The following is a 26,193-nucleotide window of genomic DNA, read 5'->3' on the forward strand; positions in this document are numbered from 1 at the left end:
GTTCAATCCCTGCTCCGACCGAAAACTAAACATATTTTTGTACATCTATTTTTACATATGTTCCAAAAATTCCCAAAAGACATTACATATTACTATATTAAATTTTTACAATGAAACTTCGAAATGTTGGTTATTAAAGATTTACACTCAGAAAATAGGTCATATAAACGAAATGAGTTTTTGGATAAAATATTATTTTTTGTTGCAAAAATAAAAATTTTGTAACAAAAAAATGTTTTTGGTATAAAGGTGGGTATTAAGTTCGAGTTTAGCCGCTAAAAACGTCATTTTTCACGATTACTTTTCTTTAATAATCCATTTTAAGGAATACAAACTTTGTGAAAATTTGCTTTAGGCTTTTACCCATCAAGTTATAATAAAATTTGCAACAAATATGTAAATTTTAATGCATTTTTCTTACTGATTTAGTTTTCACTTTAGCGATTTTAGCGGCTAAACTCGAACTTAATACTCACCTTAAAAGTTTGAAATTTTCGAAGAAATTCAAAAATCCACTTGTAGTTAAGTTTGGTTTTAAGCTGAATTCAAAAACAACAATAATGATTGAAGAATAAACCAACAATAACAAAACAAAATGAATGAAGATAGAGGAACTTTGTTTAGGCAAAGCAGACTGTCAAAAAAGCCTATTTTCGGGAGGTTAAAGTGCAGTTCACATTGGGTTGAGTGAATTATCCGAATTTATCCTGATAATTGGTTGATAGTTTTGCTACAAGTAGAAAATGCTGATGAGGAATGTGCTAATTCCGAAAGAGCTGTCCATCCAACCATCTTGCAGTCTATAGAGCTTTTCCCAAATAAATTTGACAAGCATACTTTTCCACTGTTGATTAAGCTACACTTGTAGTTTAGTCAATACATGGTTTTTAGCTGAACTCAGAGACGACAAAAATAAATTCAAAATTTCTAACAACCGAAGAACGTGAAGTCGAGTATAAACATAAATTATTTTACAATATATACATAAATTTATTTAGGCGTGAACTGTGTTTTACTATCATTTAACACCATTGTAAATGCATTTAAAATTTATCGTATTTAGAAATGGAAATAAATAAGAATTTTTATTAACGAATAATTATGTACTTAATTTAATTTTTTTCTTTAAGACCGGTATTAAGTTGGCATTATCGCTCTAAAATGGCCATGTTTTCACGTTTACTTTTCTTTAATAATTCTTTTTAAAGAAAGGAATTTTTTTCAATTGTTGGTTTGGATCATTTCCCCACATTTTACTGTCCCAACTCTAAAAAGAGTATAGTGCCCTTTCGTTATTTTTTTATGAAGATCCCATTGTAATTTTTATATATTTTCCACTGTTTTTTTTGTTTGTTTTTATTTCCTTTGTCTGAATATTTTGACGTACTCGTCGTACGTTCCGATTTCTTTTGAGGAACCAAGAAGAAAAAATAGTGTCCATATTGTCATGTCCACACGTACATAAAATGCTGCTCTCAAGGCAAAAACAGATGCTCTTTTTTCAAAAGTCTGTTCTCTTTACTCCGAACACTCATTTTAATATTCAAATTAAATAATATTTAGACTTAAGCATATACAATTTTTGGCGAAGCCTTATTAACTTAATGCCAAGCGCATAACCAAAAATCGTCAAAAAATCGGCAATATAAATAATATTAAAATTAAATATATAGTTTTTTGGGGTAAACACAAAACAAAAGTATTTATTTCATATTCAAAACAGAAAATAATGTACACAACTATGCATTTCAATAAATAAATATATAAAGAAATCATTTTAAATTTTTGTTTCACAAAAAAAATATTTCGTAATTTTGTATAAAAAATCTATTTTTCTAAAATATTGTTATTAATTGAGTAACATTTTTATTTAAAAATTAAATATTTTGAAACTCAAAAAAGTCCCGTGTTTTCCAAAACATATATTGTTTTGACAAAAATCTATAAAAATGTGTGTTCATTATTAATTGATAGGAACGTTCAATAAAACAACAACATTGTATGGCGCTAAAGATAGGTTTGCAATTTTGAACTCCAATTTTTTCCTACGAAATTACCTTCAACAAGTGAAAAAAATTATTGAGTATAATAAATTTTCTTTAATTTGTCAAATAAGTTTTTTCTTATTTTTGTTGTCTCAGCATTTGTAACACATTTTCTAAAATTAATTCACATTTTTCATTTTTGAGGGTTCATTCTTGTTTAGTGTATTTAACACCTGAAACTATGGAAGTATTTCAACGCGAATTGTGAGAAAAAATCATGATGGGATGAATCAAGTCCAATCTTCAAACCTTCAAAACTGATGTAAATGAATGAGTTATTTTTTGCATTGTTTATTCATTGATATCGCGACAAGCGATTTATGATGAGGATTTAGAAAAACGAAACAGGTGTATTACATTTTTACCTTTCCATAACACTATAAAAAATAGTAACGATAGGCTTATAAATCAGCTATTATATAACTACCAATTTCGCATAAAGTAGTTCAGAATTTTTTTGTAAATTTTAAATATAAAAGACGGAAAATTGGTTTTTAAATATGTATATATTTTGTTTGTATAATTTTAAATATCACCGATTTTAAAGCTTTCAATTATTGAAATTAATTTGTTTAAGTTTCATATTAAACTAAAGCATAGAGAATTATGATTGAGCCCAGCGATCTTGGAATATTTGGTTGGCCGTAGTAGTCCAGAAAAAGGTTCCCTGTGTAGTGCAAAGGTAGTGAACTGGTACTGAATTAATGGTGCTGATGTCTTCATCATAGTAAGATTGCTTAGCGAAAAGACGTTCATTGATGTCATTTTCATAAGTCTCTATTGAGATGTGTTTCACCTCAAGACTGGCGTTGCTTTCATTTTCTAATGATTCCATTGAATCGATCTTCTTGTTATGTCGCTTTTGTAGTTTTAAATGTCGCTTAAACATCTTCCTGATGCTGTAGGAGTCTTTCTTATTGGCGATGGTGGTATCCATTTTGTTGAAGTGGTTGTGTGAAATTTCTACGCACATTTTTAATGTGATTTTCCTGTTTGAGTTCTTTACTGAACGTATATTAGGTTGAGAATGATATTTTTCTTCGGAGTCCGTGTACCTTTTATAGTCTCAGTGGCCCAGCATTCTAAAATATTTTATAAGCAGGTAGTTTCAAAAATACCAGCATCATAGACAATGGGCAGTGCACAACAATAGAACGTCTATGCTACCAAATTATTTTCAAGGCGTGGGAACAGCCAGTGAAAATGATTAGAAAAACATAAAATCCTACAGGATCCTTTATCACCACACAAGTATAAGGTTATTGTTGTTGCAATCTGAAGAGAAAATATGCACGTGCAAGGGAAACTACTTTCAGATAGTAAAGGTAAATTCCATAACAGAAACTAAATATTTTGAACCAATATTTTTCTCACGCTATTGGTTTGAGGTTGGTTACCTAGGTATGTAGAGGACTTGTCGTGGAATGTACGGAATGATTTTCCCGGTCATGATAATAATAGCTGGTGTAAAGAAGTTCGGAGCATACTGTAGTATACGTCAGACTCGTGGCAATGAAATGACAGTGAAAGTATAGTTTCTATATTACAGCTTAACTGATCGCCATTCAACCTTCTAATGAGAAAGATATTACCCAGCATTGTTTAAATAGTAAACTAGAAGATCCTCTAATTATTGATTTTTTTCGCCAAAGATATGTCTTCTTTAAAAAAAGCTATGTCAAAGAAGCACTTAAATTTCAAGTATAGGAAATATAAAATTGTAATTGTGATACATTATCGATTTTTTATTTTATCTTCAGGTTAACAAAGATATTGACAGAAACATAAACGGCAGTTTTAAAAATGCATCCTCATCCTCTGATGCTTTCTAAGCCCTAGGTTTACAGAAAAGAATTTCGCGAAAAATTTTCCAATTAAAGTCATAATTGAGCCTTAAAAAATATTCAATTAAAAAGTTAATTGATTCAACAAATTTTTTAATTAAAACAAAAATCAATAAAATTAATAGTTTCAATTAATTGTTTAATTGACTTTTAATTAATTTTTTACTTGATACTATCATTTCTGTGATTGAAGACATTTCAATTAAAAAAATAATTGGATCACAATTTTTTTGTGTGTGTTCGCAATGTCACCCCTTATTTAACGGTCCTTCAACGTCCAAGGAGAGCGTACTAATCATTACACAGGGTATAGATAATACAGTCAAAGTTACCAAAATTGGCTGATAGAGAGATATTTGAGTTCTTGATGCAGTTAGTGAAAAGATTATGTAAGATTCTTTACTGCCATAAGTCATGGGAATTGTATGTAATACAAGAAAGAAATATGAATTAAAATTCGCATTCATATGTTATGACGACGAGATCATTGTGCTTACAGGAAGACTTATTTCAAAGCCGCATATATGGGATTTTTAGTAACTCAACTCAACTCATAGCGAAGATGATTGACTGTTCCAATATTGTCTAATAATTGGAAGAAAAAGTGTGAGCAATAAGCAGTAAGGCCCGAAACTGTTGTTTAATGAAAGATGTGGGTTCTTAATTTTTATTTAACTATAACTCCAAAATAAACACCCGCTTTGATACGGTAATGATTACACCCCTCTTTCCCCTTTTGATAAAAGAAATCATGGTTGTACTTCTCGCCTCCAATTGCGCCCAAATAGTTTTTCTTAATGAAATCAACTAAAGATAGTACATTCACTGTTAATTCATTGCCATGAGTCAAGCGTATGCTATGGGCGGTGTCAAGTAGATATACAAGTAGAAGCAGCTAATAGCTGGAGATTGTTAGTCTCATAAAGTGTGCTCCAACTCATAAATTCTAACTTATAAATCCCAGAGAAGAGTTCTCTACCTGCATTAGAAACCAATTTCATGCCCAAAGTGTGGGAAAATATCGTCCTAAAATGTTTATTTTGTGTTATGGAATTTGCCTCTCCCATTGAAAGTTGTTTCCCATGCACGTGCACAATTCGTCCTAAATTTACAGCAAAGATATCCTTGTTCAAAAACACTGCATGTTGTGATAAAGGATCCTGTAGGATTTGATGGTTTCACTCCAATCATTTTCAGTGATCGTTCCCACGCTTTGAACACAATTTGGAAGGACAGACTCCCTATTGTAATGCACTGTCTTTTGTCTATGAATTTGGTATTTTTACAACTACCTGCTTATAAACTATTTCCGAATTTTGAGAGTATCTGCCTTGAGAGTATAAAAGCAGCAGCACTCCGGAATAAAATATCATTCTCAATCGATTTTTCGTTCTGTAAAGAACTCAAACAAGAAAATCACATTTAAAATGTGCGTAGAAATCTCTCACAACCAATTCAACAAAATGGATATCGCAATTAGTAACAAGAAAGTCTCCTACAGTATTGGAAAGATGATGAAGCAGCTCTTGAAACGAAGAAAGCAATCAAGCCAAAAGATCAACTCAATGGAATCTTTGGAGAATGAAAGCAATGCCAGTCTGGAAGTGGACTACCTATCGATGGAGTCCAATGAAAATGACATCAACGAACATCTCTCTGCTAAGCAATCTTTCTTTGATGAGGAAATTAACACAGTACCTGTACACTACATTCGCACCGCAGAAGGAACGTTTTTTTGGACTTCTTCTGCCAATCAAATATCCTGCTTACAAGATCGTTGGGCTCAGGCCTAAATTTCAACACTTCAACTTGAAATAGAATTTTGAAAATCTTATTTTTATACAATTATCGAAAGCTTTAAACTTAAAACTGTGATACATATAATTATACAAACAAAATACATATACACATACTTAAACTTAAATCGATGTTTGGCTTTTTAGTTTTTGATATTCAAAAAATTTTGTATTTAGGTTGGGATGATTATGGTGAAACCTTAACGACACGTATGGAAAAATATGTTATTCATATGTTCCATTTTAAACAAAATAGGTTTCGGGCTGAATTTTTTAAACACAAGATATTAAAGTGCAAGAATGTAATGTTCCTAAACTAGCATTAAATGTTTGGGACACATATGTTAGAATATATTATGTTAGCGACGTCAGTGCTTCAGTTCAGTAAGTTATATTTATATAGCATAGACTGCGGCGCCCACGATGCAAACAAAACAATCATACTTTTGTTTGTCACGTGGAGCAACGGTTAGCTTGTCCGCCGTGCATGCAAAGGGTCGTGGGTTCAATCCCTGCTCCGACCGAACACCAAATTTGTTTACATTTATTTTTACATATATTCCAAAAATTCGGAAAAGATGTTCGACATATTATTATATATTATTGTTACAATAAAACTTCGAAATGCGTATTATTAAAGATTTACAGTCGGAAAAGAACAGTAGTTGATATAAACGAAATGGACTAACAATTTTGTAAAAAAAATGTTTTTGGTATAAAAGATTGAAATTTTCGAAGACATTCAAAAACTCTAACAAAAGAAAAACGTGAAGTCGAGTATAAACATAGATAATTTTACAATATACACATAAATTTATTTAGACGTGAACTATTTTTTACTAGCAGTTAACACCATTCTAAATGCATTTAAAATTTATCGTATTTAGAAATGGAAATAAATAAGAATTTTTATTAACGAATAATTTTGTACTTAATTTCATTGTTACCTTTAAGGCCGGTATTAAATTGGCGTTCTCGCTTTAAAATGATCATGTTTTCTCGTTTACTTTTCTTTAATAATTCATTTTAAATAAACTTTTTCAATTGTTGCTTTGGATCCAAAAAAAAAATATGATATTATTCTACTTTTCGAGATTCGAGTTTTGCCGCTAAAATGAAAAATAATTTTAGCGGCACAACTTGAACTAAATGCCCGCTTTTATGTTTGAAAGTGTCCGTCAACTCATCTTGGACCACTTATTAAAAAAGAGGAACGAAGCAGTGTTTTTATATGTTTTAGTGTTTAATTTTTCACTGTTTCCTCCTTTTTTCATTTTACTGTCCCAACTTTAAAAAGAGTATAGTGTCTTTTCGTTATTTTTTATGAAGATCCCTTTGTAATTTTTATCTGAATATTTTGACGTACTCGTCGTACCTTCCGATTTCTTTTGACGACCCAAGAAAAAAATTGTGCCCATAATGCCAAAATGATAAACAAAACACATGTCCACACATATATAAAATGCAGCTCTCAAGGCAAAACACATCCTGTGTTTTTTTAATGTCTATTCTCTTGGTTCCAAATGTCTATTCGCTTTACTTCGAATATCCAAATTAAATAATTTTCGACTTAAGCATATCAAATTTTTGGCGAAGCCTTATTAACATACCAAGCGCATAGCCAAAACAAGTAAGTAAAATAGAAAGTCGTGCGGGGCCGACTAAATATATCATACCATAAACCACTGAATACTGAATAAGTAATCATAAGCATTTGTGGGGTAACATTGATATAGGTCTGGGAGATAAATCGCAGTTACATATTTAAGAAAATTAAGGGGTACATGATTATGGGTGCTTTGTCTCAATCTGACTATAACTCATAGTCAGTGTTGCCAGGGAAAATGTTCGGTTTACCCTACAAGGACAAAAAAGTTCCCTACTTTCCCATACATTCCCAAACAATTTTCCCTACAATATTTTTCGTTAAATGTAAACAAATTTTACAAAACAAAAATGGTTCTAAGCACTTTATTATCTTAAAACATGAAAATGCAACGTATATAACCTAGAAAATAAATTTGTATTACCACCACGGTTGCCACAGTTGCTAGAATTCTACCAAAATTAGTATTTTTTTTTTTTGTTAAATCTCTACAGAAATAAAATTTTGGAAAAAGTTTCTATAAACAAATTCTTTTGAGAAATTTTTCTATAGAAATAAAATTTTGATAATAAATTCAATAGATATAAAATTTTGAGAAAAAATTCCATAGAAATAACATTTTGAGAAAATTTTTTATATAAATAATATTTTGAAAAAATTTCTATAGAAATACAATTTTGACAAAATTTTCTATAGAAATAAAATGTTGACAAAATTTTCTACAGGAATAAAGTTTTGACAAAAATTTCTATAGAAATATTTATTTGGTAGATTTGTGGTAATCTTCAAATTTTGTTAGATTTTTTTGGCACGAGTGGTAACTGTTGTTACCACACATTGTTAAAGATCAAGCCTTGCCGGCTTCTAATTTCCTCCTCTAGAGGAACCAAAATGTAAAAATTATTACAAATTGTGTTGAGTGAAAATGTCCCAACATTGTGGCCCTACGTCCTTACAAGACGCTAAATATTAGAAAAAAACCTACATATAGGGAATTTCCCCTACTTCTAGCAACGCTGGCTGCAGTTGATATTGCACCTACGGAGTTAGTGTGCCACTAATATTTAGCCCATTATCAAAAAAGAGAAAACCACTCAATTAGTATGGGTAATAAATCCAAATGTGTAAAAATCGAGCTACAAGTACGTATAAATACGATCGGATACACACAAAAATTTTTTTCTCTGATTCAATCACCAAATTAATTGATCCAATTAATTTTTTAATTGAAATGTCTTCAATCACGAAAATGATAGTATCAATCACAGTTTTAATTGGGCATAGAAAAAATTCTTGATTAAAAAATTAATTGATTTTTTCAGCAAAATTCAATTAATTTTTTAATTGATTCAATTAAAAATTTAATTGATGTTGATTGCAAAACGCAATTAATTTATTAATTAAAAAAGGTAACTATTTTTAATTACGTAGTTAGATTGGCTTAGAGTTTTTATTTGGATTAACAAATGATTGTTTGAAATACATTTTTAATTAAAAAAGTAAAAAAAAATCAGCACTTTTTTTAACTGAATTAGTCTTCCGAATTTGATTAAAAAGTTAATTGTATCAATTAATTTTTTAATTAAACATTTTAAAAATTTCAATCATTGACTTAATTAACTTAATGTTTCTATCATGATTAAAAAGTTAATTGTATCAATTAATTTATTAATTGAAAAAATTTTCAACTTCAATTAACTTTTTAATTGGAAATATTTTGGTAATATTTTTTTTCTGTGTAGTACATCAAAATTTGAATTTTGAGTAACATTGCTTAATAAATAAGAGTATTATGGCAAATTTGGGAAAATCGAGCGATGCATATAACATAAAGCCAAGATAACTTCCCAATAAACACAGGATGAGCGTTTTTCAAATGCAACAATTTTTCAATTTGAGGGTAAATATAATTTTCAACATAAATTCAACTTGACTTGAAATAGCTCATCTTCAATACATCTTCAAATTATTTGCGAATTACTTCCAATTTGCCAAAATGTTGACGAAATCTTTGAAAAGGTGTTGAAGACAATATAAAACAATAGAAAACTTTGACAAAACACTACCCTAAAATGCAACGAAAAACCCATGTGGTTTTCAATACTTATTTGTGCAACGAAGTTCGTGGTCAATTGCAAGAAATAAAAAAAATGGAAAATTTTAGACAAATAACCAAATAGTTTATAAAAATAGGTAAGTGAAAATAAAAAATGAAATAAAACTTTAAGGAAGTCACTAAATGTACACGGATGAAAAAGACTGTTTTTCATATGTTTGGCTATAAACATTATATGTTTGGAACACAAATTTTTAAATACAATATTTTTGAGTGCAAGCATATAATGTTCATAAACTAGCATAACATGTTTGGGACATTTATGTTAATATGTTAGAACATATTATGTTTGGGACATAAAATGTTTGTAAATATAATATGCTTGGATGCAAACATATATTAATTTAGAAATAGCCTATAAACATATATGTGTTTAGTAGCTTGGAGCGCTATTTAACAGGGAGCGATATTGAATTAAGTTGGTGGTGGTTGCTTGTTATTACAAAATTAACATTTTATTTTTCCTTGGGCAATTGATCAGCTACTTCTTTGATCCTTAAAAACTATGTGGTCCGCTGTTCGAATCCCCGTCCGGCAAAAGGTAAAATTAAAATAAAAAAAACCATACAATTGAATAATTTCTTCTACAATGTTTGTATTACAGAAAAAGGTGCTAAGAACTAAAAAATCTCGTGGAAGTGAGAAAGATGTCGGGGAATATTGGGCAGAAACAAAATTTTGAGCATTCAGGTCGAAAACCTATGTTGTTAGCACCTATATTACCTGTTTATTTTCATAATTCATAATGATTGTAAATATATAAATAAATAAATAAAATTTTGAGCACAATATTGTTTGGGAGATTTTTTTTTAAGCATATAATATTTTTGGGTGAAAAATGCTTCCAAACATATTATATGTTCACATAATAACATATTGTTTTTTGGAAGACAACATTATTGAATTTGGATGCAAAAATACAAAATGTTTGGAACTTAGACTACCCAAACATATATTGTTTAGACCAATATGCTTTCAAACATATTATATATTGGAAGAGATCAAACATATAAATGTTTGGGCAATACCCAAAAATATATATTCTTGAAGCAAAATATGTTTGGGAGTATATGTTACAGAAGCGATTTTTTGTGAGCGTGTATATCTCTTTGCAGAAAACTAAAATTATGGATTCTACCGTCTTGAAAACATTAAAAAGCTGACCGATGAAAAAATGGTGGACAATTAACTGGAACTGCTTCAAATAGTTTATAATAATTGGTACGTCAATATGAAAAATTAAATCAAAACTTTAGAGAAGTCACTAAATTTAAATCTCTTTGCAGAAAACTAAAATCTTTGGATACTACATTCTTGCAAACATTAAGGAGCTGACCAATGAAAAATGAGTGGCTTATCGACAAGAAAAAGTTTCCAGAAACATTACAAGTGCAACCAGTTAAAATTGTTAAAAACAACAAATTGTTGAAATCAACAACTTCTGGATGAAAATGTGCATCACATCGTCAGTTTAATTCATATGCTATTATCAGTTTAAAATTGATATTTTGTGAATTCCTTCTGCTGGAAATCAATTCTAACACGCGGTCCAGTACGTTCCTAATTTCAAATTGCCCGCATGTTAATAAATTTTAATGCTGTTTTATGACACCAAAAGGAAGGAAATCGAATTATCAATGCAAATGTGTTTACTAATAATGTTCAAGAAATTTAAAGTTTTTTGTTTGTTTTTTTTTTGTTCTTATTTGTTGATATGTTTAATAAGATTATTATTTACCAATTGGTATTGTAGTGTATTATGTAGTGTAGTGTATTATTATATATTTTATTTTGATGAAAATGAATAAACCCAATAAACACAAACGTTTGAAAAATGCTAAATTTCAACAATTTTTCAAAATTTTTTTCAAAGGATTAGGGTAATATTCAAGTTGAGAAATTGTTGAGAAAATCGCGTTCTCAACAAAAAACAGACATTACCCTCAACAGTGAAATTCAACACATTAGCAATAATATCTCAAGTGTTATCCTCAAATTGAAATGCATCGCTACTCAATAATTTGTCAAACAATTTTCGATGCGAGTCAAATTCAAAATTAACATCGTTGCAAATACTTTTCAAATGAATGATATCCCCACTTCAAATTGAAAGTCAAAGCCAAAATTCTATGAATTTTGTATAATTTATTCATTTTCATCAAAATAAAATATATAATAATACACTACACTACATAATACCAATTGGTAAATATTAATCTTATTAAACATATCAACAAATAAGAACAAAAAAAACAAAACAAACAACAAAACTTTAAATATCTTAAACATTATTAGTAAACACTTTTGCATTGATAATTCGATTTCCTTCCTTTTGGTGTCATAAAACAGCATTAAAATATATTAACATGCGGGCAATTTGAAATTAGGAACATACTGGACCGCGTGTTAGAATTGATTTCCAGCAGAAGGAATTCACAAAATATCCATTTTAAACTGATAATAGCATATGAATTAAACTGACGATGTGATGCACATTTTCATCCAGAAGTTGTTGATTTCAACAATTTGTTGTTTTTAACAATTTTAATTGGTTGCACTTGGAATGTTTCTGGAAACTTTTTCTTGTCGATAAGCCACTCATTTTTCATTGGTCAGCTTCTTAATGTTTGCAAGAATGTAGCATCCAAAGATTTTAGTTTTCTGAAATGAGATTTAAATTTAGTGACTTCTCTAAAGTGTTGATTTAATTTTTCATATTGACGTACCAATTATTATAAAATTTTTGAAACAGTTCCAGTTAATTGTCCACCATCTTTTCACCGGTCAGCTTTTTAATGTTTTCAAGAACGTAGAATCCATAATTTTAGTTTTCTGCAAAGAGATATACATTTAGTGACTTCCTTAAAGTTTTATTTCATTTTTTATTTTCACTTACCTATTGTTATAAACTATTTGGTTATTTGTCTAAAATTTTCCATTTTTTTAATTTCTTGCAATTACCACGAACTTCGTTGCACAAATAAGTATTGAAAACCACATGTTTTTTTTTTGTTGCATTTTAGGGTAGTGTTTTGTCAAAGTTTTCTCATATTATCTTCAACACCTTTTCAAAGATTTCGTCAACATTTTGGCAAATTGGAAGTAATTCGCAAACAATTTGAAGATGTATTGAAGATGAGCTACTTCAAGTCAAGTTGAATTTATGTTGAAAATTATATTTACCCTCAAACTGAAAAGTTGTTGCATTTGAAAAACACTCATCCTGTGTTTATTGGGAATTATACAAAATTAATAGAATTTTGGCTTTGACTTTCAATTTGAAGTGGGGATATCATTCATTTGAAAAGTATTTGCAACGATGTTAATTTTGAATTTGACTCGCATCGAAAATTGTTTGACAAATTATTGAGTAGCGATGCATTTCAATTTGAGGATAACACTTGAGATATTATTGCTAATGTGTTGAATTTCAGTGTTGAGGGTAATGTCTGTCTTTTGTTGAGAACGCGATTTTCTCAACAATTTCTCAACTTGAATATTACCCTAATCCTTTGAAAAAATGTTTGAAAAATTGTTGAAATTTAGCATTTTTCAAACGTTTGTGTTTATTGGGTTTAGTCAAACATTTTTTTCATGTTAAGATACCCAGTTTTAAGTGGAATCACTTTATTGTATGAAGAAATGTAAAAGTTTTCTTTCTAATAAATTCAGTTTTATATAAAATTCAACATTTCTCTCTTTCCTTTTCTCACACTGAAAAAACTGTGAACCCACCAGGAAAGAAAATTTGAGTTATTTTTATAAAAAAAAAATAATTTTAGAAAATTTTAACTAAACTGTATTAGAAACGCAAAAGTCACGCCGATTTCACAAAAATAAATAACAAAATTTCGACAAATTCAAGAAAATTTGTTAGACATTATTATTTTTTTCGCTCATTAAAGAAAATTTCGTAGTTTTAAGAAAAAAAATTGGAGTTCAAAATTGTAAAATTTCTTTAGTGCTATACGAAGTTCAAGATGGGCGCATTATTGGTAAAATTTACAAAATTTTAAGAATTTCTGAACTATTTTGTGGGAGACACGAATTTAGTTAAACTTTGGGCTTCATTTGTGTATTATTTTTTGCTCTGTTTTAGTAAATTTAACTTACGTACGCAAAAAAATATTGAAGTCATGGAAACTTTCTTAAAACGTAATAATTCCATGAACTAAAATAGAATTTAATCGGCTCTAGTGAAATATAAGGCAGAGAGTCTCCTGTGCCGTTGGTGGTGTCAAATCGACTGTCGAATTTTTGCAAAGGTTATTTCCGAAATTTTTAAAATTTGCAGAAGTCGTGTTTGGGTTTTTAAAAATTTTAAATATTAGCTTTTACGCCGTGACGTTCGAATATTTGTTGAGTTTTAAGCTAAAAAGAGCTACACCACTGTTAGAAAAATATGTTTTTCATATGTTCCGATATAAACAAAATGTGTTTCGGGCACAATTTTTAAACACAATATGTTTAAGTACAAACATCTAATGTTCCTAAACTAACACTAAATGTTTGGGATACCTATGTTAATATGTTAGAATAATTTATGTTTGGGGCATGACTGTTTCATAAAAATAATATGTGTGAATCAAAACATATATTTTTACAAATTTCGAGTAAACATATATATGTTGTGATATTTTATTCAGAGAGCGACAGAGAGAGAGAGAGTATAGAGAAAGAAATAGATATGGAATCCGGGAGGGTTGACGAAAGATATCAACATAGCACAGCGAGAGAATCAAAAGAAAGCAATTTCTGTGAAACCCTTGTATGTTGTTTTGGAAAACTGTTTTATGATAAGCCCAAAACATGGATATGCTTAAGTCTAAATAGAGAATACACATTTGAAGAAAAAAAAACGTGTTTTCGCCTTGAGATCAACATTTTATGTATGTTTGGACATGTGTTTTGTTTATCATTTTGGCATTGTGGGCACAATTTTTTTCTTGGTTCGTTAAAAGAAATCGGAACGTACGAGAAGTAAGTCAAAATATTAAGGCAAAGGAAATAACAAATAAAAACGGTGGACAATATAAAAAATTACAAAGGGATCTTCATAAAAATAACGGAACGACACTATACTTTTTTTAGAGTTGGGACAGTAAAATGAGGAAAAAGTGAAAAATTAATCAGTATAAAAACAACGAGTAGTTCCTCTTTATTAATAAGTAGCCCAAGAGGAGTTGACGGACACCTTCAAATATAAAAGCGGGCATTAAGCTCGAGTTTTCCAGCTAAAACAATTGAAAAAGTTTATTTTCTTTAAAATGAATTATTAAAGAAAAGTAAAAAGCAAAACATTTCAGCAGACGTTTATTCAAACACTCTTTCACGTAAATTTCTTGGTTGACAGTCCCGGAAGCTATGAAAATGCTGCTTTTCAAGCCACAGGTACAGATGGCTTGCCAAACCAGATATTTCTTTGCGAACTTTGACAGTTTTATGTGCTTGAAAATATCTGCTACCTTTCCCCTTCCTTTTGCCGTATAAAACTCCTGTCCCGGAAGCTGCTTGCAGTCGGCTTTGACGTAGGTTTCGTCGTCCATTACCACGCAGTCAAACTTCGTCAGCATCGTCGTGTACAGCCTCCGGGATCGCGCTTTGGCCGTCGTATTTTGTTTATCATCGCGATTTGGAGTCACTACCTTCTTGTAAGTCGATAGTCCGGCTCGTTTTTTGGCTCGATGCACGGTTGTAGACGATACACCCAGCTTATTTGCGGCATCTCGGAGAGAGAGGTTAGGGTTTCGCTTGAAACTACCGGCAACTCTCTTTGTCGTCTCAGCGGCTTCCGGTTTTCGATTTCCCCCCGATCCAGACTTCCTGGCTGTCGACAAACGTTCCCCAAACACTTTAATTACATTTGTAACGGTTGAGTTGGCAACTTTTAGCGATTTTGCCAACTTTGCGTGCGAGTAGCTCGGATTTTCGTGATGCGCGAGCAAAATTTTGATACGCTGCTCTTCTTGCTTGGACGGCATTTTGACAACTGAAGAGTGAATTCCAAAATCAAAATAGGAGCAACATTCTACACACACACACCTTCAAAATGAGGGGTGTTCAGGTTTTTTAAATGCAAAATTGAAAGAAATACGTCAAGTTTATATTGACCATATCACCCTTTATATTATACGAGTACAACCAGAGTTCCTCAAATTTAGTAAAATTTATTTTAAAATGATTAATCTGACATTGTTTGTTATAGAAAGTTATCAAAACTTAAGGAAACACACTTTTTCAAATATAGAAATGTTACCCCATATGTTTTTGTCTACCTTCAACTATGTGTTTTTCCAGTTGGAATGGTGTTGTTATGGTATAAGGGTATCGCAAAAAATCTAGCGATTTTGAAAAACTAATATTGATTCGGTATTATTTGGAAAAATACTACCAAAATACACTCAAAAAAGGTGAACTCTCTATTGCACTAAAGCCAATTTAACTTTATTTTAGTTCGGGGACTTATCAGCCAACCTGTTATACAGACGAATCTTCCATTGATACAACCTGTAGAGTTATTACAACAGAGTCTTTATAAAAGAAATTATATACTTGTATAACCGCTATATATCTATCTATAAGGTATAACAAATTTTAAGTTTAATTTAATTCACAATACAATGATAACAAATACGGGCTATATGACTGGATTTTTGTTTTAAATGACATGAAACTGGGAGTGTACTTTCACTGTTGATTCATTGTACAAACTAAACGCACGTCGTGGAATGCGCCACATTCCACTACGGCGCAACGCCATCTACGCCACATCCATAACTACTTACTGATTGAACGCGATCCTGACATTTTCAATAAGTGCATAGTATAGCGTGAGAAAAATATCTTCCTTCTTTTGTCTAGGAAAATTTAATCTTAAAGTAACATGCACGTGCACATATTTTGGACGTATAGCAACAACAAAAATCCTTTTCAAACAATTTTATTGTATTTACAAATGATCCTATAGGATATATAGTTTTTTCAAAATTTGTTACTCACTCATCGTTCCCACGCTTGGAAAACATTTCGGAAGGACGGACATGCTATTGTCGTACACTGCCTATTGTCTATGAAGCTGGTATTTTTACAAATACCTGCATATTCACGTATCATGGTGTTGGTGCGATGAGAGTATAAAAAGCAAAAGGACTCAGGGATAGATCAACATTCTCATTCGAGTATTCATTCAGTCAAGAACTCAAACCAGATCACATTTAAAATGTGCGTAGAAATCACCCATAATCAAATCAACAAAATGGATATCACCGTCAGCAACAAGAAAGTCTCCTATAGCATCAGGAAGATGGTTAAAAAACTCTTCAAACAAAATAAAAAGATCGATTCAATGGAATCACTGGAGAACGAAAGCAATGCCAGTCTTGAGATTGACTACATCTCAATGGAGTCCTATGAAAACGACATCAATGAACATCTCTCCACTAAGCAGTGTTTCGAGGACGAAGACTTCGTTAACGCTACTTCAGTCCCTGTTCACTATATTCGCACCACCGAAGGAACCTATTTCTGGACTACATCTGCCAATCAAATAACCTGTCTGCAAGATCGCTGGGCACAAGCTTAATTTTGCGAGTGTGCTCGGTTTGAATTGGAATTTCATCAGTGCCTTCATTCTAGAATTAAAAGCTTTACAAAACTGTGATATTTAACTTTATACAAACAAAAAATATATACTTTTTACACAAATTCAACTGTTGTTTTCTTTTAAATAAGGATGACTGTTAAATAACGACAATAGAAGCACGTTCAGTGTACACTCAAAGAGCATTGAACACACCAGGAAGGAAAATTTTTGGTTAACTTTAGAAAATTTTGGTTTACTTTAAAAAATTTTAACTAAACTGCATTACAATGGCGGAGGTTATGCCGATTATACAAATATAAGTAAATATTTTTCGAAAAATTCAAGAAAACTTATTAGACATATTTTTTCACTTCTTAAAGAAAACTTCTTAGTTTGAAGGAAAAAATTGTACTTCAAAATTGCAAAAACGCCTTTAGTGCAACAAGAAGTTCAAGGTAGGCGCATTATTTGTAAAATTTAAAAATTTTAAGAAATTCTATTTTGTGGGAGACTCGAATTTAATAAATCTGTGTGCTTCATTTGTGTATAATTTCTCCCCTTTTGTTAGATCATTTAACTTTAATTTCTTAAAACAAAATAATTCCATTAACTAAAATAGAATTAAATTGGCTTTAGTGCCATATATGGCTCACTGTTTTTTCAGTGCACATCCTCTTTCTTGAGAAAAACATTTTAGAAGTATTTTTTCCGGTTCTAACGAATAACAAATTTTTGAAACAATCGTTGAAACAACTCCGATAAATTCAGGTTTATTTTCTCTTATAGGAGAATTTCGTTTGTCTAAAATTTCGTTCCCGAGAAAAGTAGTTTTCCTGTCTTTGTATTTTTTCAGAAGTACTTCTTATTGATTAAACAGCTTCATGAAAGAATATCGCAGTAATGACAAGAAGATGACTAAAAGTTTAAACATTTATCACCAAAATATTTTGTTTATTACAAAAAAATATTTATATGTTTATATAATATTTATATTATACAAAAACGATTTCGTTTATATGAACCAATATTTTTTTCTGAATGGCTTTACCCCACAAATAATGTACTAATACATTAGCTTAAATTTGTTTATATCGAAGTCAAAGTCACTTAAAATAAAGAAACAGAACTATAGCTTTCGTAAAGCTCACATAATGATTTTTAGAAATAAAAATTTAATATGGTACTATGTAAAATAATTTAGGAATTTATTGACAAATTGATACCCAAAAGTTGTATTGTTTACAAGAAACAGGGCATCAGATGTTTGTAACTAAAATTGTTTGTTTTCATTAAACAAAGTTTCTCTAAATGCGCTTTATATGTGCATTACACACTGGTCTATAAATAGATCTGCCTGGCCGTATGCCTTACATGTGTGTTGATGACTGTACAGTGTGATATATATCTATTGCAACCATCATCTTGCTATCATTTCTAAATCGCTCGTCTGACATATTTATTTCAGTGACAGTTCATATTATTGTTGATCTGTTGCATTCAGAAATAAAGTTCATTTTATTGTTTACAAACATTTAAAAGCATTTTGATCTGTTGCATTCAGAAATAAAGTTATTCGTGATGGAATTCAAGAGTGATATTGTCATCGCTTTGTAGTTGACAGTAAAATAACAATTGATTATCATTAGGTCATTTACAAGAAAAGTCATTGTATTCTATTTTTACTGATAGTTTTAATTTCTTCCCATTTCTTGTTTATTTTTCTTATTTCCAGAGGAACAGTTCTGCGTCAAGTATGCTTAGGATAGCCAAAGCTTTTCTTTAAGTGCAAATATACCAGAATTTATGTCCAATATTGTTTCATCAAAAGAAAACTTCGTTTTATACTATCGGTGCGTTGTCTTGGTGGAACAATACTTTTTTCTTCTTCACATGGAGCCGTTTTGCCACGATTTCGATCTTCAAACGCTCCAATAACGCCATATAAGTCACTGTTGATGGTTTTTCCCTTCTCAAGATAATCGATAAAAATTATTCCATGCGCATCCCAAAAAACAGGGGCCATTACTTTGCCAGCGGACTTTTGAATCTTTCCACGCTTCGGAGACGGTTCACCGGTCGCTGCCGACTGTCGATTGGACTCAGGAGTGTAGTGATGGAGCCATGTTTCATCCATTGTCACATATCACATATCGACGGAAAACCTCGGGTGTATTACGAGTTAACAGCTGCAAACACCGCTCAGAATCATCAACACGATGTTGTTTTTGATCAAATGTGAGCTCTCGCGGCACCCATTTCCGCATATCCAAATATTGATGAATGATGTGACCAACACGTTCCTTTGATATCTTTAAGGCCTCTGCAATCTCGATCAACTTCATTTTACGGTCATTCAAAATCATTTTGTGGACTTTTTTATGTTTTCGTCGGTAACCACTTCTTTCGGGCGTCCACTGCGTTCACTGTCCTCCCTGCTCATTTCACCACGCTTGAATTTTGCATACCAATCAATTATTGTTGATCTCCCTGGGGCAGAGTCCGGAAACTCATTATCAAGCCAAGTTTTTGCTTCACCCGTATTTTTTCCCTTCAGATAACAGTATTTTACCAAAACACGAAATTCCTTTTTTTTCATTTTTTTTCACAATCACAAAAGTTGCTTCACAAAAGACGCTATATCTCACAAACTAATTGACTTACAAACGCCAAATTTTGACACGAATCATTTGAAGGTTGGTACTATATAAAAATAATATGAATTTAATACTAGCGACACCATCTATGTGTCAGACCGGCGACTTATCAGCCAACAGCTAGGTTCACGCGTATAAATAATTCTATGAAGGAACAAAAGTTGTCGGATTATCAACAAGTTATCGAATGACACACCATAAAGAAGTTCCCTGTATCTGGTGATATGGTCAAAGCGCCTCAATCCATAAACGTATCTCACAATATTATTGTAAACGACATTCAACTTCCGTCTGCTTCCGCCATCGCAACCCGAAAATAGTTCACTTCCATTCAACAATCCTGGCAAGACATAACTTTTACCAATGTGGTATCACAATGGACTGAATATTCTAAGTGAGCCTGATACATCGGGCTGCCACCTAACCTAACCTAACCTAGCTAAGATAACCCTTGTCTTGAGCGGCTTAAATCGCTGTGTGTGCCATAATAAGGTTCTTAATTTCGTCTTTCAGTGTATCGTATTAGATGTTTGTTTGAGTAAGGTCGACACTATCAACTACCAAAAAGAGGTGCGAAATTCTCTCAATCGTGAATCATGTACGTCGTAAACAAAATATAAAGAAACTCTCGGGAATGTGTATAGATGGGTATAAAACAAATGTTGTGTGAGTTAAAAATTTCGAAAAATCACGCTCACGATCAAATTCTCCCTGCTCATATCTACTAGTTGAATTATTGGAATTCATTGCTTTGCGAACATTAAGCTTTTTCTGTTAATTTTTCTCGTGAGTCTCGAAAATTTGTCATGCGTAACGGGAGAATGTCGAATGAATGAGTAGAATTTCACTCACCCACACTACCAGCCAAAATAGAGGCTGGTGTAGGGAGGCAGCACACAACTTTAATATGTTTGATAACCTCCCGTACTATTTAAGGTAAAAGATTATGATCGAAGTGGATTTAGAGTCTACTTATAAAAACTTAGAGTCTACATACACGCAAAGAAAAAAAACGTTTGGAAAACGTGTACCGAAAACGTTTTTCTTTTGTTAGAGTTTTTTGAATTGCTTCGAAAAGTATACACTTTTATCACCAAAAAAATTCGTTTGTTACAAAATTTTTATTTTTTCAGTAAAAAAAGTTATTTTTGAACCAACAACACAGTCCATTTCGTTTATATCAAACACTGTTCTTTTCTAAATTTAGGTCTTTAATAAGACACATTTTACAGTTCATAGTAAAAATTTAATATAGTAGAATGTAATGTTGAAAATTTTTTCGGAATCTTCCGATCATATCTGGAATATATGTAAAAAAAAAAAAAAAAAAAAAACTTTGGTCGAAGCAGGGATCGAACCCACGACCCTTGGCATGCAAGTCAGACGTAGCAACCACTGCTCCACGGTGCCCAACTGAATGTATTTTTCTGTTAAATAAACTTTGTTTAATCGGCTCGTGGGCGCCACAAGCTATGCTATATAAATATAACTTAGTTATATGGGTAATTGTCTATTGATGACAATAACGGCTACATGGCTCAGTGGATAGTGTGTTGGCTTACAAATTGCATGGTCCGCGGTTCGATTCTCCGTCCAGGCGAAAGGTAAAAAAAAATTTTAAATTTATAAAATTGTATAATTTCTTCTACATTGTTTGTGTTACAGAAAAAGGTGCCAAGAACTAAAAAACTTCGTGGAAGTGGGAAAGATGTGAGGGAAAATGCAATTAACCAGAAAAAAATTTTTTTGAGTTAGTCTTTATGAAATTGTTTTTACATCCTGGAAAAGAATAAACGTTTATCACAAAAAGTATATACTTTTCTTCCAAATACACTTTCTTTCAACGAAAAGCATATGAGAAACGAACTTTGTTTGTCTAAAATTTCGTTTGGCAGGAAAGAATTATTTTTTTGCGTGTATAAAAAAAAACATTGGAAATTTTTGTTTTAAAAATAAATATATTTGTGTTTTTTTCTTTTGTATAAGGCAAAATATCACAGTTTTTTAAAGCTTTTATTTCTAGGATGTAGGCACTATTGGTATTCCATTTCAAATTGAAGAACGCTTAAAATCAGGCTTGAGCCCAGCGATCTTGCAGACAGGTTATTTGATTGGCAGAAGTGGTCCAGAAAAAAGTTCCTTCGGTGGTGCGAATATAATGAACAGGTACTGAAGGGACGTTACCGAAGTCTTCCTCAGCGAAAGATTGCTTAGCGGAGAGATGTTCATTGATGCCATTTTCATAGGATTCCATTGAGAGGCATTCAATTTCAAGACCGGCGTTACTTTCGTTCTCCAATGATTCCATTGAATCGATCTTTTTATTTTGTTTGAAGAGCTGTTTCAGCATTTTTTTGATGCTGTAGGAGACTTTCTTGTTGCTGACGATGATATCCATTTTGTTGACTTGGTTGTGGGAAATTTCTACGCACATTTTAAATGTGATCTGGTTTGAGTTGTTTACTGAATGAATACTCGAATGAGAATGTTGATCTATCCCTGAGTCCTTTTGCTTTTTATACTCTCATCACACCAACACTATGATACGTCAATAAGCAGGTATTTGTAAAAATACCAGCTTCGTAGACAATTGGCAGTGCACAACAATAGCATACCTATCCTTCCAAACTGTTTTCAAATCGTGGGAACGACGCGTGAGTAACAAATTTTCAAAAACTGTAAATCCTTTAGGATCCTTTTTAAATACGATGTAATTAATTGAAAAGGAATTTTGTTGTTGCAAATGTGCACGTGCATTTTAGTATAGCATTAAATTGGTAAGCCAAATTTTCTAAAACAAAAGAACGATATGGAAGATAAGATATTTTTCTCACGCTATGATTATGCGGTGTAGTAGATTCCACTTCTGATGTTATCATTTAAAAAACTAGGGTCTTTTTATAAGTCTCGGGACACATTCAATTTATTGTTAAATACATATATGGGACGGCGTCGTATCGGAATGTGGCACATTCCTCAACGTCCGCTTGATTTTTCTCAGTGAAAGTACACTTCTAGTGTGAATGGAATGGAAAATCAATCGTACGTCTATTGTTTTACATACACACGAGTTTTTTATGATTTTTATACCCTCCATCATAGGATGGGGGTATATTAACTTTGTCATTCCGTTTGTAACACATCGAAATATTGCTCTAAGACCCCATAAAGTATATATATTTTGGGTCGTGGTGAAATTCTGAGTCGATCTAAGCATGTCCGTCCGTCCGTCCGTCTGTTGAAATCACGCTAACTTCCGAACGAAACAAGCTATCGACTTGAAACTTGGCACAAGTAGTTGTTATCGATGTAGGTCGGATGGTATTGAAAATGGGCCATATCGGTCCACTTTTACGTATAGCCCCCATATAAAGGGACCCTCAGATTTGGCTTGTGGAGCCTCTAACAGAAGCATATTTCATCCGATCCGGCTGAAATTTGGTATATGGTGTTGGTATATGGTCTCTAACAACCATGCAAAAATTGGTCCACATCGGTCCATAATTATATATAGTCCCCATATAAACCGATCCCCAGATTTGGCTTGCGGAGCCTTAAAGAGATGCAAATTTCATCCGATCCGGCTGAAATTTGGTACATGGTGTTGGTATATGGTCTCTAACAACCGTGCAAAAATTGGTTCACATCGGTCCATAATTATATATAGCCCCCATATAAACCGATCCCCAGATTTGGCTTGTGGAGCCTCTAAGAGAAGCATATTTCATCCGATCCGGCTGAAATTTGGTACATGGTGTTGGTATATGGTCTCTAACAATCATGCAAAAATTGATCCACATCGGTCCATAATTATATATAGCCCCCATATAAACCGATCCCCAGATTTGGCTTGGGGAGCCTCTTGGAGGAGCAAAATTCATCCGATCCGGTTCAAATTAGGAACGTGGTGTTAGTATACGGTCGCTAACAACCATACCAAAATTGGTCCAATCACACAAAAATTGGTCCATATCGGTTCATAATAAAATTTTCATCATTGTCAAAATTTTATTTCTATAGAAAATTTTGTTCAAATTTTATTCGGTTCATAATCATGGTTGCCACTCGAGCCAAAAATAATCTACCAAGATTTTATTTCTATAGAAAATTTTGTCAAAAGTTTATTTCTATAGAAAATTTTGTTAAAATTTTATTTCTGTAGAAATTTTTGTCAAAATTTATTTCTATAGAAAATTTTGTTAAAATTTTATTTCTGTACAAAATTTTGTCAAAATTTTATGTCTACTTTGTCAAACTGAATTATATACGTATTGAATCGATCTTTTTTGATTTAATATATACCACGTATGGACTTACATACAATTTAGAAGATGGTGTTACGAGGTTTTAAGATACCTTGCCAAAGGCAAGCGTTACCGCAACTTAAGTAATTCGATTCTGGATGGCAGTGTTTAGAAGAAGTTTCTACGCAATCCATGATGGAGGGTACATAAGCTTCGGCCTGGCCGAACTTACGGCCGTATATACTTGTTTTTTTTATTTTTATTAAACATTTATTTCAAATAATCAATTTTTTAATTAAAAAAAAAAAACTAAAAAAACGTTTTTAATTAAAAACATAATTGAGTTTAATTTTTAATCAAGTATCTTTTTAATACCCAATTAAAACCGTGATTGAATACATTTCAATTAAAAAATTAATTGGATCAATTAATTTCGTGATTGAATCAGAAAAAATTGTGTGTGAACGGTTCCAGAATTTTTATTTTCTGTAAATAATAAAATATGCATATATATGTTTTAGTTTTAATTTTCTAGAAGTTTTTTTGGAGTTGTTTATACAAAATAACAAGAAACGTTTTTATTTAAGAAATAAAACATCAGGTGTACATAAACTTTTGTTGGTCGAAGATTTCGATTCTGCACACAAAAAAAATATTTTTAGAGTCAATCACGAAATTGAATTGATTGGTCAAATTAATTTTTAATTGAAATTTCTTCAATTACATAATTAAAATTTTAATTGATCCAATTAAAAAAATTAAATGATACTATTAATTTTTGTGATTGATTTTTGTTTTAATTAAAAAATTTGTTGAATCAATTAAATTTTTATTTTAGTTGGAAATATTTTGATAATTTTTTTCTGTGTGACGAAATAATTAAACTCCAACTATGAACAACTATAATAAATAAAAATAATTAATTTGTTGTGTGTATAGTTAGTTATATCACAATTGCAATTCCAAGCGACTTATTGCCATAACAGGTGTTTGTGCAGAGGATAACTCTATTTGTTCGAAAGTTGGCGTGAACAAAAATACAAATGGACGTACATTGCTGAATCGCGGGATATCGAGACATTACGTCCATGCATTACAAACAGCATAACAAACTTAGAGAATTAACAAATTTTTCTCCTAATTACTAAGAAGAAAAAGGGCTCGTTCCATATAACAGTCTGTCGAAAGCCTAGCGTGCACCATAGAATGTGCCACTGCTCTTTATGAAACACCTCCAGCTCGTGTGCTTATACTCGATCACTTACACCAACACTATTCATTAGCATGCATGAAAGGTGTTTTAAAACTGGCTCCAATCTCTAGTAGATGGCGTGAGAAAAATTTTCACAGAAATTGGAATATCCCTTTTTCTCATATTTCAAGCAATGTTCGCATGCTCGTGTACATTTCCTCGACAGTCTGCAACAACTAAACATATCCTAATATTGAGATTCTATTGATAATGAATCCTGTAGGATTTACCTTTTCCAAAAATATTTTGTTCACATCAGTGTTCCCACGCTTCGAGAGCGAGTTGGAAGGAACGTTATACCATTGAAATGCACTGTCTATTGTCTAGGAAGCTGGTACTTTTACAAATACCTGCATATGCTACCTTCAGGATGTTAAGCAACCGAGAGTATAAAAGGCAAAGTCGTTCAGGGATAAGGCATCATTCTTAATTGAATATTCGTTCAGCAAGGAACTCAAACAAGGACATCACATTTAAAATGTGCGTAGAAATCACCCAAAATCACTTCAACAAAATGGAAATCACTGTCAGCAACAAGAAAGTCTTATATAGCATAAGAAAAATGGTCAAACAACTGTTCAAGAAACAAAATAAGAAAATCGATTCACTAGAATCATTGGAGAACGAAAGCAACGCCAGTCTTGAAGATGATCGAGTCTCAATAGAGTCATACGAAAATGATATCAATGAACATCTCTATTCTAAGCATATTTCAAGCAATGTTCGCATGCTCGTGTACATTTCCTCGACAGTCTGCAACAACTAAACATATCCCAATATTGAGATTCTATTGATAATGAATCCTGTAGGATTTACCTTTTCCAAAAATATTTTGTTCACATCAGTGTTCCCACGCTTCGAGAGCGAGTTGGAAGGAACGTTATACCATTGAAATGCACTGTCTATTGTCTAGGAAGCTGGTATTTTTACAAATACCTGCATATGCTACCTTCAGGATGTTAAGCAACCGAGAGTATAAAAGTCAAAGTCGTTCAGTGATAAGGCATCATTCTTAATTGAATATTCGTTCAGCAAGGAACTCAAACAAGGACAT

At 31.6% G+C, this 26,193-nt stretch overlaps 4 protein-coding genes across 4 annotated transcripts; 2 read left to right on the forward strand and 2 right to left on the reverse strand.

Moving 5' to 3' along the window:
- Positions 1–2,532: 2,532 nt before the first annotated feature.
- On the reverse strand, positions 2,533–3,057 carry LOC142223893 (enhancer of split m4 protein-like). The gene has a single exon (XM_075293725.1). It carries the CDS (start codon positions 3,016–3,018, stop codon positions 2,650–2,652), a length of 369 nt encoding a protein of 122 aa, XP_075149840.1. The 5' UTR covers positions 3,019–3,057; the 3' UTR covers positions 2,533–2,649.
- Positions 3,058–5,352: 2,295 nt separating this feature from the next.
- On the forward strand, positions 5,353–5,682 carry LOC142225031 (enhancer of split m4 protein-like). The gene has a single exon (XM_075294808.1). It carries the CDS (start codon positions 5,353–5,355, stop codon positions 5,680–5,682), a length of 330 nt encoding a protein of 109 aa, XP_075150923.1.
- A 10,980-nt stretch (positions 5,683–16,662) lies between these two features.
- On the forward strand, positions 16,663–16,989 carry LOC142225032 (enhancer of split m4 protein-like). The gene has a single exon (XM_075294809.1). It carries the CDS (start codon positions 16,663–16,665, stop codon positions 16,987–16,989), a length of 327 nt encoding a protein of 108 aa, XP_075150924.1.
- A 4,599-nt stretch (positions 16,990–21,588) lies between these two features.
- LOC142223894 (enhancer of split m4 protein-like) lies at positions 21,589–22,120 on the reverse strand. The gene has a single exon (XM_075293726.1). It carries the CDS (start codon positions 22,075–22,077, stop codon positions 21,715–21,717), a length of 363 nt encoding a protein of 120 aa, XP_075149841.1. The 5' UTR covers positions 22,078–22,120; the 3' UTR covers positions 21,589–21,714.
- Positions 22,121–26,193: the final 4,073 nt, after the last annotated feature.

The sequence above is a fragment of the Haematobia irritans genome, chromosome 2 (genome assembly GCF_050003625.1).
Source record: "Haematobia irritans isolate KBUSLIRL chromosome 2, ASM5000362v1, whole genome shotgun sequence".
In the NCBI taxonomy this organism is placed as follows: domain Eukaryota; kingdom Metazoa; phylum Arthropoda; class Insecta; order Diptera; family Muscidae; genus Haematobia; species Haematobia irritans.

Excerpts from the sequence above, each read along its gene's own strand:
- LOC142223894 (XM_075293726.1), bottom strand. The coding sequence starts at position 22,077 with ATGTGCGTAGAAATTTCCCACAACCAAGTCAACAAAATGGATATCATC.
- LOC142223893 (XM_075293725.1), bottom strand. The coding sequence starts at position 3,018 with ATGTGCGTAGAAATTTCACACAACCACTTCAACAAAATGGATACCACC.
- LOC142225031 (XM_075294808.1), top strand. The coding sequence starts at position 5,353 with ATGGATATCGCAATTAGTAACAAGAAAGTCTCCTACAGTATTGGAAAG.
- LOC142225032 (XM_075294809.1), top strand. The coding sequence starts at position 16,663 with ATGGATATCACCGTCAGCAACAAGAAAGTCTCCTATAGCATCAGGAAG.